The sequence below is a fragment of the Culex pipiens genome, chromosome 3, assembly GCF_016801865.2.
Source record: "Culex pipiens pallens isolate TS chromosome 3, TS_CPP_V2, whole genome shotgun sequence".
Lineage (NCBI taxonomy): Eukaryota > Metazoa > Arthropoda > Insecta > Diptera > Culicidae > Culex > Culex pipiens.
This window is the reverse complement of record NC_068939.1, coordinates 121300715-121324650: the sequence shown is the minus strand read 5'-3', so window position 1 is coordinate 121324650 and position 23936 is coordinate 121300715. Positions and strand designations below refer to the sequence as shown.

The 23936-nt window shown below is 36.7% G+C and overlaps 1 protein-coding gene across 2 annotated transcripts in view; it reads right to left on the bottom strand.

Annotated features, from left to right (window-relative positions):
- Positions 1-23936, bottom strand: part of LOC120413077 (bumetanide-sensitive sodium-(potassium)-chloride cotransporter) — a 113760-nt gene that overhangs the window by 9177 nt on the left and 80647 nt on the right. Inside the window, exons 5-10 of one of the 2 annotated variants that reach the window (XM_039573779.2) lie at positions 13675-14299; positions 12918-13612; positions 12052-12856; positions 10940-10978; positions 5691-5785; positions 5207-5618 (exon numbers count right to left, since the gene is read on the bottom strand). In XM_039573779.2, coding sequence (XP_039429713.1) covers positions 5207-5618; positions 5691-5785; positions 10940-10978; positions 12052-12856; positions 12918-13612; positions 13675-14299 — 2671 coding nt within the window. The remainder of the gene's footprint in view (positions 1-5206; positions 5619-5690; positions 5786-10939; positions 10979-12051; positions 12857-12917; positions 13613-13674; positions 14300-23936) is intronic. The other variant, XM_039573780.2, reaches the window with a different exon arrangement.

The window sequence follows — 23936 nt, the reverse complement described above, 5'->3', positions numbered from 1 at the left end:
TTCACCACAATTTGCACATTTAAATTGGGTGACTTCTTTCACGGGACAATTGTCCTTGTCGTGAGAAGAATCCCCGCAAACCATGCATTTTGGAACCATGGCGCAATGATCAGTACCGTGACCGAATGCCTGGCAACGCCGGCACTGGGTCAGATTCTGGCCATTACCGCCATGTTTCTTAAAATGCTCCCACTTTACCCGTACATGGAACAAAAACTGAACTTTGTCCAAAAGTTTCAAATTGTTGATTTCATTTCTGTTGAAATGAATCAGATAAAATTGTGAAGTCAAACCAAAGCGAGAAATATTCCCGTTTGATTTTTTCTTCATCGGTATTACTTGGGATGGGGCAAAGCCAAGCAACACCTTAAGTTCGTTTTTGATCTCATCCACCGACAAGTCGTTGGAGAGACCTTTCAGGACCGCCTTGAATGGCCGAGCATTCTTGGTCTCATACGTGTAGAAATTGTGTTTGTGGTTTTTCAAATAACCAACAAAAGTTTGGTGATCTTGTAAAGATTCCGTCAACAAGCGACATTCTCCTCTTCGACCAAGCTGGAACGAAACTTTCAAATTGCAAGTTTCCTTGCAATTCTTCAGTTGCGTTCGAAAGCTGGCCAAATCGGAGACGGAAGTCACTACAATTGGCGGAGCCTTTACTCGTTTCTCGACGGCAGAAGGCTCAGTACGAGGAGAAGGATCCTTGTCAACAGTTTCGGATAAAACACCGAAACTGTTTGCCAATGGAATTGGAGGATTGACCTCACTTTCAGAATCAGAATCAGACCTCGGATGAGGCTGTTTTCTTTTTCTGTTTCCGTTAGCCGGTTTAGCGTTCAAACGCTTCACCGACGTAACGACCAAATCTTCAGAAGATTTGCGTTTACCTTTGTTTTGACGCATTTTGCAAGCAAAGTTCTCTTCAAAAGATGGCTTCGTTTGTAAAATACAACAAAATTTCAGGTGGGGTTAGTCTTGAAAAGACTGTTTAGATTTTTGGAAAATAACTCAGGTAGTCTTTAAAAAGACTGTGAATTTTGTTTTGGAATAACTCTGAGCTTAGGTAGTAAAAAATACCGCAGCTCTAGTGTCCGTTCACCACGAAGGTTCGCAAGACACTGATTACCTGCAACTTTGTAGAAGGGTACAAGACGACGAGATGATCAAATGATCGATACAGTCCTCGGTTCAGCACCGCATATGGGGAATGCAAAACCGAGACAGAGCTTATAGGATTTCGGCTATATGAGAGGCATTGGCTATAACCGTATGAAAAATCATGCAAACATAAAACAATTATAGTGTTTTGTATTCGGGATGATGGCAGCTATCCATAACAACCATAATAACATTACTTTTTTTATTTAATTTTTTTATTTTTTTTTATTTTTTTTTTAATTTTTTTTTCCATTTTCCTGTATTTTGAAAATGATTTTTTTTAATTTATGAAAAAAACCTTGAAAAAATTGTTATTGCAATATGGGTATCAAATGATCGCATTTTTGAAATTTTGAGTATTTTTTCAAAAATACGTAGTTTTGTGAAAACTTTGAGTATTTCAAAAAAAAATTGTTATAACATTCGCAATGTATGAAATAATTCCGATCGTTTGATACCCATATTGTAAAAAAACTGAAATTATGATGAATACAACGATACGAGTTGTTCTTTTCATTTCAGCTCTCAATATATACAACGGAATTTAAAGGAACAACTCGTCTCATTGAATTCATAGTAATGCATTCTGCTAAAACTCTCAACCAAACCACAAACCACAATGAAATAATTTGTATTTTTTCGAAATATGTAGTTTTTCAATTTCAATTTTTATATTTCAATTATTATATTTTGGTCAGAGCCGAGGTACAAAAACTTCAAAAAATATTTGCAACGGCCTTATAGTATTTTTTTTTCTTAAAAACGTAGTTTTGTGAACATTTTGAGTATTTTCAAAGCATTACATTCGAAATGTATGAAAAAATCCCTATCATTTGATACCCATTTTGTATAAAACTGAATTTTTGAGTACTTTTTCAAAAAGACGTAGTTTTGGGAATTTTTTTTAGTATTTAAAAAAATGATGTTGTTACATTCGAAATGTATTAAAAATTCTCTAGCATTTGATACCCATATTGTAAAAAACTAGCCGGGAACCGTGGTGTAGGGGTAAGCGTGATTGCCTCTCACCCAGTGGGCCTGGGTTCGATCCCAGACGGTCCTGGTGGCATTTTTCGAGACGAGATTTGTCTGATCACGCCTTCCGTCGGACGGGAAGTAAATGTTGGCCCCGGACTAACCTAAAAAGGTTAGATCGTTAGCTCAGTCCAGGTGTAGGAGTCGTCTCCCTGGGTCCTGCCTCGGTGGAGTCGCTGGTAGGCAGTTGGACTAACAATCCAAAAGTCGTCAGTTCGAATCCCGGGGTGGATGGAAGCTAAGGTGTAAAAAGAGGTTTGCAATTGCCTCAACAATCAAGCCTTCGGACACCTAGTTACGAGTAGGAATCTTGCAATCGAGAACGCCAAGGCAATGCTGTAGAGCGAATAATTTGATTTTGATTTGATTGATTGTAAAAAACTTAATTTTTGTGTACTTTTCCGATAAGACGTAGTTTTGGGAATATGTTGAGTATTTTAAAAAAAAAATTGTTATTACATTGGAAATGAATGAAAAAATCCCGATCATTTAATACCCATATTGCAAAAAAAAAATTGGTATTTTTTCAAATATACGTAGTTTTGCGAAAATTTTGAATGGGGGTGACTATGGGTCAAAAACGATACACCTCTCGTGATTTCCTAATAACAAAAACAATTTAAATAACAACGAAAATCAATCAACGTAGATTTGTTTACTAACATTTTCCCAAAATATGTTGGATTTTGATGAACACTGCCTTAAATGCCAATAGTTTGAAAATTGACCCAATCTCATCCCTTAGAGGGGGTGACATTGGATCAAATAAAACTAAAATGATGCTCAAATACAAAGATATGGTAAAAACAAGTCAACAAACAACAACAATGTTTCTTGTTCTAGGGAATCGTATTGACATGCTAAAATGTTTGAACTAGAGATTTTCAAACATTTGGGTACTTTTTGATCAATTCAAAAAAAAATAATTAAAAAGTTGATTTTTCGAAAGGTCATTTTTGGCCAAAAACGTACCTCAATTTTTGACGGCTGTACAGAATTTGTTCTAGGAATGAGATTTTTTCAGCAAAGTCATCTTAAGATGTCCCTTGCACAACCCTTTTAACAGAATTTAGTTGAGAAGTACCTTAGAAATTGTAAAATCCGTAAAAAAAATACTTTGACCCAATCTCACCCCCCAGACCCAATGTCACCCCCACTGACGGTAATTGAAAGAATGGAATGTCTGAAAGAATGAAAAAACTCACCAAAATTATACAAAAAGCAAAAATAGTTTCTTTTTGCAGACTGGAAAATCTCAAAAAATATTTTAGAAGTCAGTTTTTTGAGGAACTTCTTATGTCGTTGTTTTCAAAAATAGAAAAAAAAAAACATACAGAAAAAGTACGACTTTTTTTTGAAAATCTCACGATTTTGTAGGATGATCAAGACTAGCCACGAGCCACGTAGCCTAGTGGTAACGCTCCCGGTAACAAATCCCGGCTCGGACCAATACAACTGGTGACCGTTTCTCTTCTGGATTCGATTGCTTAGTAAAGGGAAGGTAGTGTATCGTCACAAATTGGACCTTATCACGACACCTTAGGGAGGCGACCTATGGAATGTTAACAATAACCTTAACATGTTAACATTAAGTTGAGAATGAAATTGACACTGAATCCGCTTTGTAAATGCCTGCCCCTATACTCTTCAAGTGTGTTCCCCTCAGGAACAGGGAAAGATTTACTTACTTTTATCAAGACTAGGTTGTTTTTAAAGAAAAAAAAATCCATTATTTTTTTTAGAAGTTACTTTTTGTCCTTTCGACGATTTGTTCACTTTCGACCTTTGTCAATTCGTCTTAATGTCTTTCGACCGTTTAGTATTCGACCTTCTGTCCATTTGACCTTGTGTCCTTCGACCTTTTGTCGCACTTCCTTCCAGTACTTTTTGCTGGAGACGCATGGTATTTTTAGTTAGATTGATATCCCAAAAATCGATAAATTTTTAGGCTGGTACAAATATTTTTAAAAGTTTTTGTCACCCCCCCCCTTCAAAATTGGCCTGAAAAATCAGGGGGCAAAAAAATATTTTTACAATAAACTTCAAAATTTCAATGAAAATTCAAGTGCAACCAGCTGAAATCAAACTAAAATACATTCTCCTGCGTTTAAAATCATTTTTAACATGTTTGGGTTTATTAAAAAATCTTAAGATTTTTTGAAAATTTTCGATGTAAAATCTTTTTTTTCGATACAATTTTTGTTTTTGTCAGATCTTAGATTTTTTGAAAACTAATGATTGCAAAACAACTGAACTAGTGTAAAATGCATTTTAAAACACTTTTTTCATTTAAATGTGAAGATTATGGCTTGTTATTTAAATTTTTATATTTTTTTATTTTTTTGCCCCCCCCCCCCCCTTTTGAAAAATTAACATAAATAATGTTATTTGTTGACAAATCACCATAAATCTAGTCTCCCAACTCCAAATAGGCATCCTTGACAGATTAAAAAAAAATAATTTGGATTGAATATAAAGTTTACTAACAACTTAGTATAAAAGTTTATATAACTCTGAAAATTCTATATAAAACTTATCTTAACTTAATTTTGCAAACTTTCAATTCAACTAAATGTCAATATATTACCATAGAATTGCCAAATAAACATTTTGGAGTGGGTATAACACACCGTTTTGGGGGTATTTGTATCGATAGAATAGATTTTTCGTTGGAATTTCGTACCAACCCGGACCCCCCCCCCCCCCCTTGACCTCGGCCAGGGCCGAGGGACAAAAACTTTTTTAAATATTTGCATCGGCCTTATCAAAAAAAAAAAAAAATAAATAAAAAAAAATAATAATAACTCTGAATCCCGTAAATGGATATTCACCATTTTTGAATATGTCACGAAAACCATCCTGAAAAATCATATAAAAATATTCTCAGATGTGTGCGCATTGGTCCCGAGGCCATCAAATCAACAACCAATGTTTTCATTTGATATTGATTAAATTTTCGTCAATTTTTGCTTCGGCAACTTGGCAACTCTTTGCGTAGACAATCCCAACTAACCTGGCTCATCCCCGTTAAAGTCCTTGATAAGGTTCTTGAAGTAAGCGACCGTGTTCGCCTCGGGCTTCTTGGTCACGTCCGGCAGCAGCTTCAGATCCGAATAGTCAATCCGGAACTTGGCCAACAGGCTAGCCATATTACGCTGCTCAAACTCCAGCTCCGTCTTGCGGTTAGCTAGGGCAAAGACCCGCAGCTTGCACGAGCTCCAGTTTCGCCGCGTGCTGATGATGTACGGCAGGAGCAGGGTCAGGCCTCCGTCGTCGTACAGCCAGTACACGTCGATGATGCCGGTCTTCTTTTTGCTCGTAAACTGCGACAGCTCGTCGAGGACGTCCTTGGGCAGTTCGGCACCACCCGGGCCACGGTACAGCAGGGCCGGATCGTTGTGGCTGCGCTTGAGTGAACGTTGGTCCTGCGGGAGAGCAGATTAAGGTCAAGCTTTGAACTTTTTGTTGTTGTTGTTGCCGCTGTTCAAAACACTCACATTCAACAGTTTGGCGTTGATGTCCATGGGGTCGGGCATGCCGGAAATGGTCTGCGTTAGTGGCGTTCCGTTGGTCAAATCGCTGACGCTGCTCGCTGATGGGGCAAAAGAGGATGAAACGAAAAGTTATTAATTAAAGAGCTAATGAGGTGGAAAATGCAACCCAGTCAAATGCGTCCCTTCACCAATTAAGCACAAAATCCATGTTAATTAGTCTCAGCCACAGATATTCAATGGAGTTACTTTATTGGACTTTTGTTTGACGTATACAAAAGCACTCTCTTATTAAAAGGGGGGAAAAGCATTAGTCAAACAGAATACGCTTTCACGTGGGCACGGCTTCCTGAAAGCACTCCCCCACTCTTTTCATGGAATTGGCGTCCAAAATTTCGATGCAAAAACTGCCATTTTTAGGAGGTTCAGAAATGCTTTTTAGTGGTCAGTGCTACCGAGTGGGCCGAACGTAGGATTAATGGGTTGTCTTCTGTCTGCTGACATAACAGTGGACATTCAGAAGCAGTCTCTTCAGTTTTGCTTGTATACAAAATGAACCGTATGCATTAATGTAAAAATAGTTCGTGAGAAACGCAAGTTGAACATATTACAAAATAGCTATTCTTTGTTTTTCTGAAGAATAGAAAATTCGTAGATTCTCATTAACTTATTTTAGTTGGTTACTACTTATATTATCGAAGAACAAATCAATGCATTGATAGTTCATTCTCTCGTTAATAAAAATTTTGAGGGGTTGCGTATAAGATATAAGAAGTATTTTTTTTTTCAACCTTTTGGCTTCGACCTTTTGTTCGTTCAACCTTCAAAAATTATATTGAATTCTAGATGTTTTCAACTTACTGTACCAACTGAACTTTGCGTTCCGGCATAATGCGTTGCACGTTTGTAAACTTGCATAATTTGTAATTAAAATCGTCTATTATAGCCAGCTCAAATGAAAGAATATCATGTCGAAACTTTTTAGAATTAAAAAAAAAATATGTTAAGTGAGTAAAAGTTTGGCCAATTTTAGATGTATTAATTGCTTAACCTTTTAGAAGTCGTGTGTTTTGGCATTTCATACAAGTGCCCTTACAAAGTGTGTAGGGGAGAGTGGGGAGACTTGATCCCCGGGGACTCTTGATCCCAAGCCTGTATCTCGTCAGCATGTGGGTAAAACAATTAGCTTTGTTCTAGAAAGTTGTGCGAAATTAACTAAAATTCATTGTTGAAAACGAAGAAAAAAAATAAAAAATGTTTAGTTTGAGTTACACACATTTTTCTAAAACGAGCTGCAAAAAACTTCCAAGAGATCTTTTTTTCTTTGTTTTGATATCTATAGAAAACACTCAAAAATTATTCACAAAAATATTTTTTATACATGAATTGTTTGATAAACTTGTCAACTCCAAAACCCTTACGCATTTGACGTTAAATTTATCGTCATACTATTTTTGCAATCAATTGTTTAAAAAAGTGCGTTTAGGGAGACTTGATCCCTGCATTTTTACAGTCACCGGAATCAGCCTCAAGATTAAATAATTGGGCTGGGTTTTCGTACATAGTTTCCTTTAGTATAGTTGTACATAACTTACTGCAGTTAGAACCTTTTTTGAAAAGTTTTGTAAACAAAAATTTCCAGCTTTTGTAAACATGCTTAATTTTAGTCTAAAAAAGAAAATATTAAGTTTTTAATTATTTTACAAACTAAACTTGTTATATTTTGAACACTAACGTACAAGTTTTATGTGAAATTGCTGTAACTTATAGAAAATTAAAAGTTTGGATGAATAAGAAACATTTTGCTTAAGATTTCTTCAAAATGTTGAAAGGGGGATCAAGTTACCCCTAACATTTTTAAAATGCCGTTTTAAAATATTTTTTTAAAACGCTTGGCATGATTCGAAGAGTTCATCTGATGAAATACCCTTATTAGCCAAACATAGATGAATGTTTAAGCTTTCAATTCATGCAAAAAGTTTATAGTTTTGTGAGAAATTGACAGAGTTATGTGCGATACAAAAAAAGGGGATCAAGTCTCCCCACACTCCCCTACAAAGTACACGTATACAACTGCCGGTGACAAGATTAAATGAAAATTTTGGAAAATCGTAAGAGATACCCCCGTTAAATGTGTCGGATCATTGTCAAGTGTGAGATTCTTATGTCAAATTTTATGACAAACAACCTTGCCAAAGACCGCAAAACGATCCGTGTCAACCCTGACGAGTTTTTAACGATTTAAAGAAGACGTTTTTGTATGAAAGGGTTATTTTTCACCAACTTCAACGATGAAAAGCGACCCTTAAGCCTAGACCGATTTCGCTCAAAATTTTCACAGTTACTTATTTTTGCCTAAGGAATTGATTCAGGGGGTATCCGTGATGTCGATTGTCACCCTACTGCCGGTGGGTTTATTCAGGTTTAAATTGTTGAGAAAAAATACTGTTAATTTAATAAATTTTAAAAACTACTTTTTCTTATGTACATTTGGTATTGAAACGGTAAGACTTGTCTAAATAATTATGAAATAAACATGTACTGGGGTAGGTCAAACAATGTTCATGGAATTTCTTTTCAAAAAAATATCTTAATCCACCGATGTGGTTGATGCCTTCCTCACTCTTTACCAATAATGGGTGATATGATGTGGTCATTTTTTTAACCCGGAATAAAATAGTACACAGATATCACTCAAGTGCTCATAACTTGAGACAGGGTTGCCAGATCTTCAATGTTTTGGACTCGATGGAAAGGTCTTTCGATTACCTAACCAACGATGGGTTGACTGGTGGATCCGGACATAGTTTACATACATTTAAGTGGGATCCGGCTTCCAAAAAGTACATAAATATCAATTAAGTGGCCATATCTCGAGACAGGGTTGCCAGATCTTCAATGTTTTGGACTCATTGGAAAGGTATTTTTATTACCTAACCAACGATGGGTTGGATGATGGATCCGGACATAGTTAACATACATTTAAATGAGATCCGGATATATGTGAAAACACATTTTCATACATAACTTTTGAACTACTATTCGAAACTTCAAACAATTCAATCGCGATGTATGGGACCCTAAACCAAGTTGAATGCGACCGGTTTGATCAAAATCGGTTCAGCCTGTGCTGAGAAAACTCTGTGAGAATTTTGGTCACATACATACCGTAAACCGGGGTGACTTTGATGGGATTTCAATTTGTTTTTGGAATATTTTCCAACAGGTAAGGTTTTTCTCAAGATTTTTTTTTAACATGTACTGGGGTAGGCCACACAAAGTCCATGCACTATTTTGGAAAACAAGTTTTTTCAACAGTGTTCTTGTTCAAATCATATTTAAGATGTTTAAACTTTATTTGTACGTTAAATGTACCATCACTAAACTGCCGTTCTACGCATAATTGTCCCATGTTAGTTTTGGACGATTTTGACTTAATGACATTTTTAAGTTTAGTCTGACGTGTACTTTAAGGAAAACACATAAAATCTGGTACTTTGTTCGGAAACTCATTAAAAACAACACCAAGTCTGTTTGTCCCATCGTTAAACTTCTACGCATAATTGTCCCACCAAATATTTCCTTACTCGGAATCATTAGTTTTACGAAGCATTATGTCTTGTTTACCTGTTGTATAGCAAGAGGATCACAAATAAGGGTGATAAACTGCTAACTGGGGCGATTAGGGACACATAGGGCGAATAGGAACCCACGGGACAATTATGCGTAGAAACATAGAAATCGGTCGAAAAATTTCAATCGCGTTTTTCTCAGTTGCACTTTTTTGAACATGGGACAATTATGTGTAGAACGGCAGTAAAGTAGCTGATATGGTTTTAAAGAATAAAAATCAATGTTTATATTTAGTTAACTAAGTTTATAAGCTTTTTAACAAAACACATAAAAATTTTAGGCAAAATTGTTAAAAAGTCGGAAATTTGCCTGCAATTTGTTAAAACTAGTTTTTTTAAATAAAATTTTCGATTTATATTGCATTTTATACTGAATTCGAAGCACGAATCACAAGTTTTCACATTTCACATGAAATTTGTTCAACTGAAATTGCCTATAAATTTGGAGATTTTTTCAATTGAGTTTCAAAAACACATTATTTATTATTTACAAACTTATTTAACCTTCTCCTAGTTGAAAATTGTCCAAAGAATCCGAAAATGCATTCCGTTTTCCGATTTAAAATCATGTTCATTGAGAAAATCATGACACTTTGAGAAGTTTAAAATAATGACTTTCATCAACATTTTCTTAACTATAGTTAACTAACATTTTAGACTTTTAAAAATTTTATGAAAAGTTCTTCTTGAGGTACTTTGAACACTTCTCTACCACGGTCAGTATGATTCTAAACTACGTCTACGAGCTTTTAATAAAAAGTTCATTTTTAAAGCAGGATTATAGCCTTACCTCAGTGAGGAAGGCAAAAACTATAAAGCCTCACTTTCTTGTTCAAGAGCTGAAAGCAGTATGTTTTGTTTTACAAAAGTTATTTTTCATGAAAAATGTAATTTCAGCATGTTTGTTTTTTGATTAATTATTGTAGAATTTGAGCATATAAAATTTGTTAAATTATAAGCTTAATTGAAGTTGTATGATTGTTTACATGCGTTCATGTTTTGAATTGATCAAAACAATTTTCAATACATTTAAAATTTCCCGGGAATTCGCGGGAAATTGGTTGAAATTTTCCCGTTTCTTGGGAAATTTGTAACCCCTGGAAATTGGACGTTCTACTATTTTCAAATCTACCAAGAAACATGTCACACTGAAAATGCCTATGAATCTGCAAATACTTTTTTTTATATCTGTTTTAATAATACTCAAAACATTTAACTAAGATACTAATTTTAACTGTTTAATTGTTCAATTTTCCAAGGAATGAACTCATTTTGAATAAGAGGAACATAACACCTTAAAAAGTAATTAAATATTCCTATTTATCAATGTTACATTTTTGTAATGCCGCAAAAACTGTACATTCAGTCGTGTAATATTAGATGATTTTGATTTTACTCATGCAGGTGATGTGCATGGTTTGGGGTGTGATTTTACCATCGGATTCCTCGATGGATGCATGCTATAGAATCATCACATAAAAAGTTGTGCTTAAGCTATTTACATTGTAGGATTTCAACTTTTTTTTCAATTTCAGTACCTTTACCAACTGAAAATTGAATTCCAACTCCGAGAATTAATCTACACGAAACAAAAAAGTTAAAAAAAAAACTGCTCCAACTTACCTTTGAGATTTTTTTCATTCTTTTCCCGAACGCTATCGACTGCGGGACCAGGACATTTCCCGGACAAACCAACACAATTGGTTATCGTTTCCAATTGTCATCGCGTGCATGTGGTTGCGGGGTGTGTGTGTGTTTTTTATTGGTGAATTTTTGTTTGTTCAGCGCAGCGCAGGCATGTTTGGCATTCCAGGGTTGCAGAGCGGCAATATTTAATTAATACGTGCCGTGGGTAAAATGCGATTGTTTTTTCATATGAGGGTGTGCGAATTGATAAAATTGGTGAAATTGTTGCATGCGTTTTTTTTTACGGGAGAGTAGAAAAAGAATGTAGAGAAAATTAGTAAGGAATTTTTGCATTTGACTAATTCTGTTGTGAATAATTCATTGTTTAAAATTGGTGTTCATCCTTCATTTAAAAAAAGCCCGTATTTCTGGAGCAATACGAGGAAAGGGCGGATAAGCATTTTGACAGCTGAAACAATTTTGCAAATTCCGAGCCAACAGGTAACTTTTCCACAAAACTCGAAATGTAAATGAATAGCTGGCCTTCCCAGCAATCTTTTAACATTGCTGGGTTTGTTAAATAGTTACCTGTTGGCTCAGAATTTGCAAAATAGTTCTGGCTGTCAAAATGCTTATGCGCCCTTTTCAAATGTTGCTCCAGATTTAATGTGGGAATAATGTTGTGTTTGTTGACAATGCATAAAACTTGCATAAAACAATGTGTTTTGATTGCTATTGAAAGTCCTCGATCACGACATGCTGGTGTCGTAGTCCTTGTACCCCAAAAGTCGGAGTCTGTGAAGTTGGATCTTTTTAAAGAGCTGGAGTGGGAGTTACTAAAGGAGCTATTAGACTACGACAAACAAACAAACAAACAAATAAACTCGCAAACAAACAATCTTTTTGACAGTTTGGCAGTTTGCCTGCATTTGTTTGCGGAAACGTCGTTTGGCTTTATTTGCGAGTTTGGGAAACTGTCAAACACATAAAAGTGCGAGTTTGTTTGTTTGTTTGCCATAGTCTAATAGCTCCTTAAATCTCCAGACATATAATTTCGAGTTGGAGTCGCTTGAAAAGATAGACAAATGAATAACCCCCCACCAACTCACCCTGCGAAATGTTCCGGCTGAGCGAGTCGCAGCTTCCGTGCAGCGAACTGATCTTGTTCTGGCCCGCCAGGTCGGCGCTGCTGTCGTTGTGTATCAGCGATCGGGGCGCCTCGACGATGTGCTTGACTGTGGTCTCCTCGCCGAGGATTTGCGAGTAGTCGAGTCCCTTGGCCACGCGCAGGATCGCCACCGATAAGTACATGTCCAGTGCCTTGTGCACCACGTTAAAGTACTGCTCCAGCTCGGTGGCGTCGCACTTGGTCCAGTCACTCTTGTAGCCGAGCAGCAGGACGTTCGGGCGCAGCTTGCCGATTCCGCTGGCCTGCATGGCCGCCCGCGCACCCGTTTCGAAGTCGTTGTCGTCGACGTACGCGTAGAAGCCCTTGACCTTCTGGCGGCGGAACCAGTCGGTGGCCTTGCGCTGCAGGTAGTTGCGGTACTTTTGGGAGGTTTGCGTTTTGTTGACGTGCCCGCAGACCATCAGCGAGAGGTTCTTCGTGAGGAGGTAGGCAAAGTTGACGAGCAGGGGCCGGGTGCTGGGGTGGCCGGACATTACCAGGATCTGCGGTCGGTAGTTCTTGACGTGATCCTCGACGTTGTTCAGCTGCTGCACGGACATGAGCGCGTTCTTGTACGTTTGGGCTTGCGTCGTCGAACCCCAGTTGACGTCCGGCTTGCGGTACGACACAAACAGGTACAGACCCAGCACGACGGCAAACGTGATCAGCGCGGTTGGCCACGAGATGAGGAACATGACGGCGATACAGAGGATAGCACCGATTAAGCTGAGCCACATGTTGTAATACTGAAATGGGAGAGATTGATGATCATCTTATTGGAAGCAACATTATAAGTGTCAGTCTTACCCTAAACGTTGGCCGCCAACCAACGGGTTTCGCCAAACTGGCGTGGAATGTACTGAAGTTGACCAGGCAGTACGCGGCCAGGAAGAAGTTGGAGATGAGCGGAGCGATCGCGTTCAACTCTCCAATCAGGATCACCGCCACCGCAATGATAAAGGTCAGAATGTACCCGCGCACGGGTTCATTGTTCTTGCCAAAGCCCTTTCCGAACCAACCAATCTTAGGATACAACTTGTCCTTGCACAGCGCCTGGAACACCTTCGGCGCGGACACCAAACTAGCCAAAGCGGACGAAAGGGTTGCCGCGAAGCACCCGGCGTAGATGATCGGTCCAAAAGCCGAAACGAGCTCCATGACCTGGAACGAGTTGTGCAGCCCGTACTCGCACTCCTCTGGCGCACACTCGGCAAAGGCCCACGATCCGTTGGCCATGTCCGTGACATTTCCGGTGGCGTCACGCACCACGGTAGCACCGGCCATGATGGCCATTCCGACGTACGAAATCGACGTCAGGATGATGGCCAGAATCGTGCCCTTGGGGATGGCCTTCGAGGGGTCCTTCAGGTCACCGCTGATGTTAGCACCGGCCAGGATTCCGGTGGCCGCCGGGAAGAAGATGGCAAACACGGAGAAGAAGTCGTGCGTTACGCTCTTGACCGGCCGGTAGTCCGATTGGAGGTTCTCCAGGAAGAGAGATGCTGCAAAGAAAGAGAGTTAAGTATAAAATTATGGAGACGCCCAGTAACTCAACCGTACTTACAATTATACCCCACGAATCCCCTCGCCACGTCCAGATCCGACTTCGGTCCGATGACGGTTCCCACCAAGAAATCGACAATCGCCACCAGCAGAATGATCAGCAGCACGACCTGCGCCTTGGCCTCCCACTCCATCCCGATAACCACAATCCCAAGCAGAATAACAATCGTTATCAACCCAATGATCCGAATGTCCTGCACCTCCCCATCGACGATCTGCACCCCAAAGGTGGCCAGCAGGTCCGTCAGTGACTCGCAGAACCCGACCACGTACATAGCACAGGCCACCGCGTTCGCCAGCGAGAAGATCAACCCGATCGACCCGCCAAACTCCGGCCCCAACGAACGGGATATCATGTAGTACGTCCCACCGCCCTTGATCACGCCGTTCGTACTGATGGCCGACATCGAAAGCGCCGTAATACTGGTGACGACCGTCGTGATGGTGATGAGCAGGACGCCCTGAATAATGCCGGCCTGGCCGACGACCCAACTCAGCCGCAGGAACAGCATCACGCCCCAAATGTTAAGGAGGCACCGCATCAGGACACCCTTTATCCAGCCGAACTTGATGGCACCCTCCGTGTCGCCAATGTCCACCTGGACGGTGCCACGGCGCATAGTTTCCTGGAAAAAATGAGCAAGATGGGGGAAAGAAAAAAAGGAGAATTGAAAATCTGTTCTTGGAAAAAGGAGCCTAAATTAGAATTGAATTAGAGTTACCAGAAAATGTTAGGAGTGGAAAATGAGTTCACATTTTGAAATAAGCGAATATTCAATTCAATTCATATTTATTTCTTTTACTAAACATAGTACATTTTGTTTCACTTATAAACAAGTGTAAAGTTTTGGAGAACCTTTTTTGTATCGCTTTACCAGAAATCATTGGATTAAATTAATGTGGGTAAGATTTGACGAAAGCAGAAAAATGCAATTACAACAATACTGGTTAAATTGCTAATAGGTGGTTAGAGAGAAGAGACATAATTTTTATTATTTAGGTCAGAGGTTTGTGTTTTTTAAGAATATTTCTTTACCAAAAAAAAAACTTTTATAATCGAGTGTAAACTATTGAAACTATTATTATTACACTTATTTAATTCACTTAATATCATTATTATTATTATTAGTTTTATTAAAGACGCATTGCAATGGCATTCGTGTCGTTCTTAATATCATGGAAAACCGTTTTCCTTTGAATTTGTTTTTTTTTATTTTGAGGAAAAAATAAACCTTATCAGCAATAAAATCGCTTTCGTTTTCTGTAATCCTTGAGTTTTAAGAGTTTTTGACTAACAAAATTGTAACTAACAAACACTTTAACTTTGCCAAGAAGTCAAAATTCGTGCGAAAATTTTCGAAAATTTATAGAATTGAATAATGTAATTCTATTTTCCCTTATTTTATGACTGCGATGCCAAGTTTTACTAAAAATTGTGTATAAGGAGTATTTTTCAAAAATTATACGACATTTCCAGAAGATAGTCCAACAAATTTCAAATTTGTTACTGAAAATAATTATTCTTCTACAATCCATTGATTTAGCTAAGAATGCAAAATCTTTTGATTTTTGCTTTTGTCATTGAATATTTTTAAAGATATTTATTTTTTATTTTTTCGATAAGTCCTTTGATTTTTCGAGGAATGGAAAATCTGATAAAAAACTTTAATTAATTTAACTACTCCTAGGGGAACAGCATTCCATCGTGCATATCACTTTTTCATCAATTACGGCTTTATAAAAAAAATGTCATCCGAAATCAAGTAATAAATTGCTCAATATTGAAATTGAGCAAGTAGGTTTATCTCAAAAGTTTGCATAATAAATTGTTGAACTAGTGAAAATCGTCAAATTGGATGAAAATATGATCAAATTCCTCACGTGCCAAACATACTAGAATTTTCCCTTTATCTTCTAAAAAATGTTCACTCCATTTTTTTGCTCAGGGAGGGAAACCCAGACACCATTGATGTGATATTTTTTCCTTGGTACAGAACAAAAACTAGTCCATTGTGATAATTTTGGGAAAAGATTTTCAGGAGAACGTGACACAATTCTAGAACACGAAACTTGCAAAACAGGATTGGAGTGTATGACTAGGCCTCATAGATTCAGAAATTTATAAAAAAATGCATGCGAAAATTTTATATAAATTACAGAAAAAAAGGATTTATTTGTAGGACAAAAAAAACATCAAATGATAAAAACGAATAATTGAATTTCTTTGGGCAGTGAATGTTCATAAGCTAATAAAAAAATTATTCTAAAAATAAGCTTTTAAAAATATGGAAAATAATCCTTCTTAAATTAATACCTTGGCTATGATAGACTATGATTTGAATTTCAACGAAGTTAAAAAGTAATTATTATATTTTATAAATTATAGTAATATTTTTTTTCCATTGCTAAAAAGATAAATAACATTTTTTGATAACTAGTTTAACACTAATATTCATAATGGCTTTGTCTTCTTTTCACTCCTTCAAAATATCCGAAAAATTAGGGGACAAAGAAGCGTTAACTTTCCTATTTCAAAAAAAGAAGGTGGTTATGTTTCAGACATGACCAATATAAAAAAAGAACTTTGAAAGAGGTTATTGTCCACTTCTCAATTTTTATTATGTTTTGTATGAATTCCGGTTTGCATTCATTACAACAAAGTTACGTCGATCTTGCCAAACATTCTAATTTCTCATTCAATTGCCGACTCTTGATAAAAAATCATCGACGAGAACTACCATTTTGATTGGCGATAATTGGGCAAACGACTACACGGAGAAAAATCAGTTCCCAAAAAAGTTAACAAGCGTTCATGAAATTTGAAACTACGAAAAATGTGTTAAAATTCTTTGGTATGGTTTTGAAAAACGTTCCATGTGTTCAAACACTTTGTTCGTGGTCGAAATGTCAATTATCATATCCAGTATCAAAACTATGATATTTGATACGCATATTGCCCTAATTCGTTTGGCTTCATAAATGTCCCCCCTCCCCCCAAATTTATTCAGAATTGAAAAGTAAGCTTATGTCAAAATAAACTAAAATGTATATGGTTCAAATAACATTTTTACAGTTTTGATAAATATTGAATAGATTGCTTTTTAACTGTTGAAAATAATTACACAAAAAAAACCCCCGAATCAAAACCTTCCCACGTCTGGAAACACTAGCCTAAACATGATTCCGTCGAGACTGAGCCAAATTAGGACCCTCTTCAGTCAAGTGGCCACTTTCGTTGAATCCCTTCCAGCTTGAAAGCAGATACCGCATCTTAAATTTAATGGCGTCGCCAGCGGTTCCGTGTATTCATCCTTCATTCTTTTCTTCAAGATTTTTTTCGACGTAATCGCAAATTAAAATCATGTTTCCTCTAGTGAAAAAGGACCGCATCGTTCCCAAGGCAAATTATAATCGGATGAATTTGATCGAATTTAAAAAAGTTGCTAACATATCTCTCAATTAAACGAAAAAAAAAAGACTTCACAGAAATTGAATCAGAAGTCACTGCGAAATGCCCTGGAGCGCCAATTAAACTGAACGACCGATGAGGAGACAGAAAAGGTGCCCATTTTATTGACCTTTCCAACTGGCGTGTAAAATTAATTAACACATTTAACAGACAGTGTGCAGCGTGTTTCATTTTTGCGCTGGAATTCTGGATGGACCACCTACACCGGACTTCATGATGAGTGCGGTGACCTATCCACCCTCCTTCGCTCCCTATCGTTTGCTAATTGGATAAAAATTTCTTCTCATCATATGAGAGGAGGGAGATTTGGAGAACTTTAACATATTAACAGGTTTATTCCCTTTTTGGTAAATAGTTTGTTTGCTGACATTGAACATCTGTAAACAAGCAAGTTAAATATTGAATGCGTTGAAAAGGGACAGGCATAAACCACCCATACAAAATTTGATTGTGTGTCTGTGCATGGGTTTGAGTTTGGGTATTTGTTGTTTGTTGTTTGTTGTTTGTTGTTTGTTCCTCATCAAAATTAGTTACGTTTTATTTGTAATATTAAGTGATAAGGTATCAATATCAAAAATTTCAGCGTTTTTTTTTTCAAAGGGTCACACGAAACTAATTATTAAAAAAACTCAAGGTTTCACAAAATCCACTGTCCCCCACACTCCCTTACGAACCTCGTGTGAACTTGAGCGACCAACAACGTCAGTCAGCCCAACTCCTCCCCCTCCCTCCCCCCTAAACGAACGGGGTGCTGCCATGTGCTTCTGGCGACCATTTAGTCAGTCAGTCAGTCGGTCATTTCTCGATTAGGCCAATTTACAGAAGGGCGAGGTTAATTGGCATTAACAGTGTGCCACGCGGTGTCACAGCGGCCTCACTGGTACCGGTTTCTTGTGAAGAAGGCATGAATGGAGCTGACGTGGTGACCAGTTGTTTGGAGCGTTATTTATAGCGGGCTATTTCGGCACACACATGTCATGTGAGCATGAGAGTGAATCATCAAAGTTTTGGGGAGCTTAATTTGGGGAAACTTTTCGGGCGGGAATTCCACTGGTGGAATAGTTTTGCCAGAGTTGGGACAGGTTAGAAAAAGTTTTATCACCGGTTGTTTTATGAATAGAGAGCAGCAAGGTTACACAAGACCGCCGGCAGTGAATGTCACGCTTTTCGCGTTCAACCCATCGCTGAGCCACTTTAAAAAGCTTGGTTTAGTATTTCAGTTTCGGTTATGGAACGGTGATTCTTTTCTTCTCCATACTTGCTGAAACTAGTCACAGGTGGAATTATTTGAATAAATTTGAGCAATTTAGTTAGTGTTCTTTATCGTAAAAAGTACAAGAAATTTAAGGAATGAAGTGTGGACTTCAAGAGATAACTGGCTATTTTTGAACATTGTAGTAGTTTTTAGTCATTTTTACAAGTTAGTTGATTTTCAAATCCCAAAAAAAAAAAACTTAGGGGTATTTCAGTTTCACGGCAGCGATGCGATATGATCGAAACCAAATTTTGCGACAAGCTTGCTGCTCATCGCTGTATTCAACTCCAGTAACATTGATCAGTTTTATTTTTATTTTCGAAGCATTTGGGTAGTGTTTGCCATACCTTACTCAAATTTGAAGAATTGCTGACGAATGTTCGGTTGCCAAAGAGAGAAGTAAAGATGACCAATTCATTCAACCTTTCAATATTTTTTGTCAAAAAGGGCAAGATTTTTTTAAAGTAATTTTTGTTTCCCTGTTTTCAAAAAAAAAAAAACATTTCTTAAAAAACTTCAGATCTTAAATGAATAGAAAAAATATTGCTAGTAAATGTTTGATTTTAGCTTTGAATGTGCAGTTTTTAGTTTTTTTAAATAGTGACCTAAGTGACTGAAATATTTTTATCGAAAAGCTCAAAAAAATCAAAAAAAAAAATCATCTAATAAACATTGAAAATTTAATCAAGGGTTGAAGAAAAACAAACAGGCAAATTGCAGTTTTAAGAGTCTCAACAGCCATATATATTTTGTAATGCCAATATCTTAGCAACTAATGGTACAATTTGTGATTTGTGAAATTTTGTGTCTCTCAAAAAAAAAAAAAAAAAGAAATAAAAATAAAAAATTTGGAATCAAGAATAAAATTGAAAAACTCAAATTCAAATTGAATATTTGCCTTTTTAAATTTCAAAGCAATCTTTCCCAAGCACATGATTGAGTGTTAGGGGTTAAAACTATGAAAAATTGGTCAAAAATTGCCTAATTCAACACTTTTCCAGTAAACTTCTTCATAAAATTGTGATACCTCGTGAAGAATACATGCAAATCTTTATGTTTATTACTGTGTCCCAAAAAAAGGCGATGTGGACAAAACCAGTTTTCAGAAAACCGCCAATCGCGAGTTCTAAACTATTTTTGGAAACTTTTCGTTGTATGAAAACATTGTTCCTGAGGCAAAAACCTATCAAAATCCGGGTTCTACAACTTTGTAGAACATTGGTGCGCTCTAAAAAGTAACCCTGCAAGGTTACAAAAAAACAAGTAATTTCAATATGATTTTTTTGTTCTCCATTCTCTTGCATTCCATTCCCTGTCATTTTTCAGTTCTATTTCATTCCCCAGAAATATATAGGACCATTTGGCATGATGCCATTTAGCAATTCGATGCCCCTGTACTCACTTGTTCTATTTAGATAGGAATCCCAACAAGCTTAGTACAAAAGCGCACACCGACAACGATTTAGTTTCAACATTAAACATTAAAGGGAAAATTCAATTTTTACAGCAGTAATCCAATGTAAAAACAGTTTTCCCTTCTTTAAAGAAAAACTTTTGTCAGCAGTTATCACAAAAAAGGCGAAATTTTAACACTCCACACTTTCAAACTGATCACTTTTTGAAATAAATAGTACATAACGTAACAAATAAACTTTTCTGGGGAATGGGTCATTCTGGGGAATGGGAAAGAACTGAAAAAATGACTTTTCTGGGTTATTGCACATTCGAAAGAAAAAAAAATATTTGCATAAAATTATTGGATTATTGGATTTTAAAAAGTTGAGTAATTTTTATTTATTTTTGATGAAAACTATGTTTTTTAAAGGGCTCGTATCGCCCCAGCGTCACGATATATTGAAAATTGATCTCGGATTTGTGATTAGGGAACAAAACTATCCCTGAGAGCAACATTTCACGGAAATCAGAAAGGGGTCGGGGCAACTACTGTGTGAGTTGGCAGAAAATTACCCATATTTTAAACTGATTATCGAAAGTTCAAACAATTCAATAATGCCCATAATTGAAAATTCGGCTATTACGCCAAATCAAGTATTCCGAGAAAAACGCGTTTTAGTGTTTGTCACAAAATTTCCGTCAAGGCAATTTCCCATAAGAGTGGCATAATTAGCCGTTTGGTTTTCGCATCGGCAGCCAAGTCTAAACACTATTTTAGTGAAATTCAAGTTCCAGAAGATGCGTTAGCACATCCTCTACCTCCTAATGCTAATATCTCGTTTTTGCCAAAAGTAGATATCAGCCGTTTTTCAATGTTGGGCAGAATTTTTATTTTTTTTTTTAAATTTATATTTATTTTGATTTTCTCTTCCATGTACATTCATTCAGTTAAAATATTATTGAGTGTCCAATCACAATCGATGACTTTTCACCTCAATTTTAAATACTAGCAACTTTCATTTATTCATGAAATATTGTAGCTTTCGCTATTCAGTGATTTCAAATGTAGGAGGTCCTACATGTACAATAGGGAAAAGGGATACCTTAAAACTAACTTATAAACTATATAAAGAGCGGATCAATGCAGCTGAAGACTGCAATGATTTTTGTCGAAATGCATCAATTATCTTATTGGACATAACATCCAAAGTGTCAACTTCGGCTATTTGATGAAGTTCACTGGTGCTGAACCAGGGAGGAAGTTTCAGAATCATTTTCAGAATTTTGTTCTGAATCCTCTGAAGTTTTTTCTTCCTGGTTAAGCAACAGCTTGTCCAGATCGGCACAGCATAAAGCATGGCAGGTCTGAAAATTTGTTTATAAATTAACAGTTTATTCTTGAGACAAAGTCTAGAATTCCTGTTTATAAGTGGATACAAACATTTAATATATTTGTTACATTTAACCTGGATACTTTCAATGTGATCCTTGTAAGTAAGGTTTTTGTCAAAAGCAAGTCCAAGATATTTCACTTGATCCTCCCACTTTAAATTTTCCTCATTCATCTTTATAATGTGATGACTTTTTGGTTTAAGAAAATCAGCCCTTGGTTTGTGAGGGAAAATAATAAGTTGAGTTTTTGCAGCATTTGGAGTAATTTTCCATTCTTTCAAATAAGAATTGAAAATATCCAAGCTTTTTTGTAATCTTCTTGTGATGACACGAAGGCTTCTACCTTTGGCGGAGATGCTTGTATCATCAGCAAAAAGTGATTTCTGACATCCTGGGGGCAAATCAGGCAAGTCAGAAGTAAAAATATTGTATAAAATTGGACCCAAAATGCTTCCTTGAGGGACGCCAGCACGTACAGGTAGTTGATCAGATTTGCTGTTCTGATGACATACCTGCAGAGTACGATCCGTCAAATAATTTTGAATAATTTTCACGATGTAAATCGGAAAATTAAACCTTTTCAATTTCGCAATCAAACCTTTATGCCAAACACTGTCAAATGCCTTTTCTATGTCTAGAAGAGCAGCGCCAGTAGAATAGCCCTCAGATTTGTTGCTTCGAATTAAATTTGAAACTCTCAACAACTGATGAGTAGTTGAATGCCCAAGGCGAAATCCAAACTGCTCATCAGCGAATATTGAATTTTCATTAATGTGCGTCATCATTCTATTAAGAATTATTCTTTCGAATAATTTACTAATAGATGAAAGCAAACTAATGGGCCGATAGCTTGAGGCTTCAGCAGGATTTTTATCCGGTTTTAAAATCGGAACTACTTTGGCATTTTTCCAACTACTGGGAAAATATGCCAAATCAAAACATTTGTTGCAAATTTTGACCAAGCTACTTAAAGTTGCTTCAGGTAGTTTTTTAATTAAAATGTAAAAAATGCCATCCTCACCAGGGGCTTTCATATTTTTAAATTTTTTGATAATAGATTTTATTTCATTCAGATCCGTATTAAAAACATCATCTGATGAAAACTGTTGTTCAACAATATTCTGAAATTCTATTGAAATTTGATTTTCAATAGGACTCAGAACATTTAAGTTGAAATTATGAGCACTCTCAAACTGCTGAGCAAGTTTTTGAGCTTTATCCCCATTAGTTAATAGAATATTATCACCATCTTTTAAAGAAGGGATTGGTTTTTGAGGTTTCTTAAGAACCTTTGAAAGTTTCCAAAAAGGTTTGGAATAAGGTTTAATTTGTTCGACATCTCTTGCGAACTTTTCATTTCGCAGGAGAGTGAATCTGTGGTCAACAACCTTTTGCAAATCTTTTTGAATTCGCTTCAGTGCAGGATCACGAGAACGTTGATACTGTCTTCGACGAACATTTTTCAGACGAATCAGAAGCTGAAGATCGTCATCAATAATGGGAGAATCAAATTTGACTTGGACTTTAGGAATAGCAATATTCCTAGCATCCAAAATTGCATTAGTTAAAGATTCCAAGGCTGAATCAATATCAGCTTTGGTTTCTAAAACAAAATCATGATTTAAATTGTTCTCAATATGATGCTGATACCTGTCCCAATTAGCTTTGTGGTAATTAAACACAGAACTATTGGGTCTGGTAACTGCTTCATGAGAAAGTGAAAAAGTTACTGGAAGGTGATCAGAATCAAAATCAGCATGAGTCACTAAAGGACCACAATACTGACTTTGATTTGTCAAAACCAAATCAATTGTTGATGGATTTCTAACAGAAGAAAAGCAAGTTGGCCCATTCGGGTATAAAACCGAATAAAGACCAGAAGTGCAATCTCTGAATAGAATTTTACAATTGGAATTTACTTTTGAATTATTCCAAGATTGGTGTTTGGCATTAAAATCACCGATGATCAAAAATCGATATCTATGCCGAGTAAGTTTATTCAAATCCCCTTTGAAATAATTTTTATTTTCCCCAGTGCATTGGAAAGGCAAATATGCAGCTGCAATCATAATTTTCCCAAAAGAAGTTTCAAGTTCAATACCCAAACTTTCAATAACTTTTAACTTAAAGTCACGTAACGTACTATAAGTCATACTACGGTGGATAACTATTGCAACTCCACCGCCATTTCGATTCATTCTGTTATTGGTTATAACTTTATAATCTGGATCACTTTTCAAATAAGTGCCAGTTTTTAAAAATGTTTCGGTTATAACAGCAACATGCACGTTATGAACTCGTAAAAAGTTGAAAAATTCATTTTCTTTCGCTTTTAAAGAGCGAGCATTAAAATTCATAATATTGATGGAATTACTTAGATCCATGATTAAACTTCAGGGTAAGTACAACATCATTCGCAAATTTTAATCCAATCTGGATAGCTTCCATCATGGATGTAGCATTACTCATTGTTTGAATCAAACCAAACAGTGAGTTTTGCAAAAAAGTCATTTTTTCAAACGTAACATCGCCGAGATCAGAAGATCCCAAAGCGTTGCCAGCAGAAAAATTTTCAAATGAAATTTGAGGTACCTGCCAATTTGAAAATTGGTAGAGGATTTAAAATTCGTGGATGAACCCGAACCCGAAACGACGTTGGGATAAGAAATGCCATTGCTGTTACCTAACTTTTCCACGGTAGGGGTATTTCTAGCATTGTTCGAGTGAGACAGCACGAACGTTTGATTTAAAG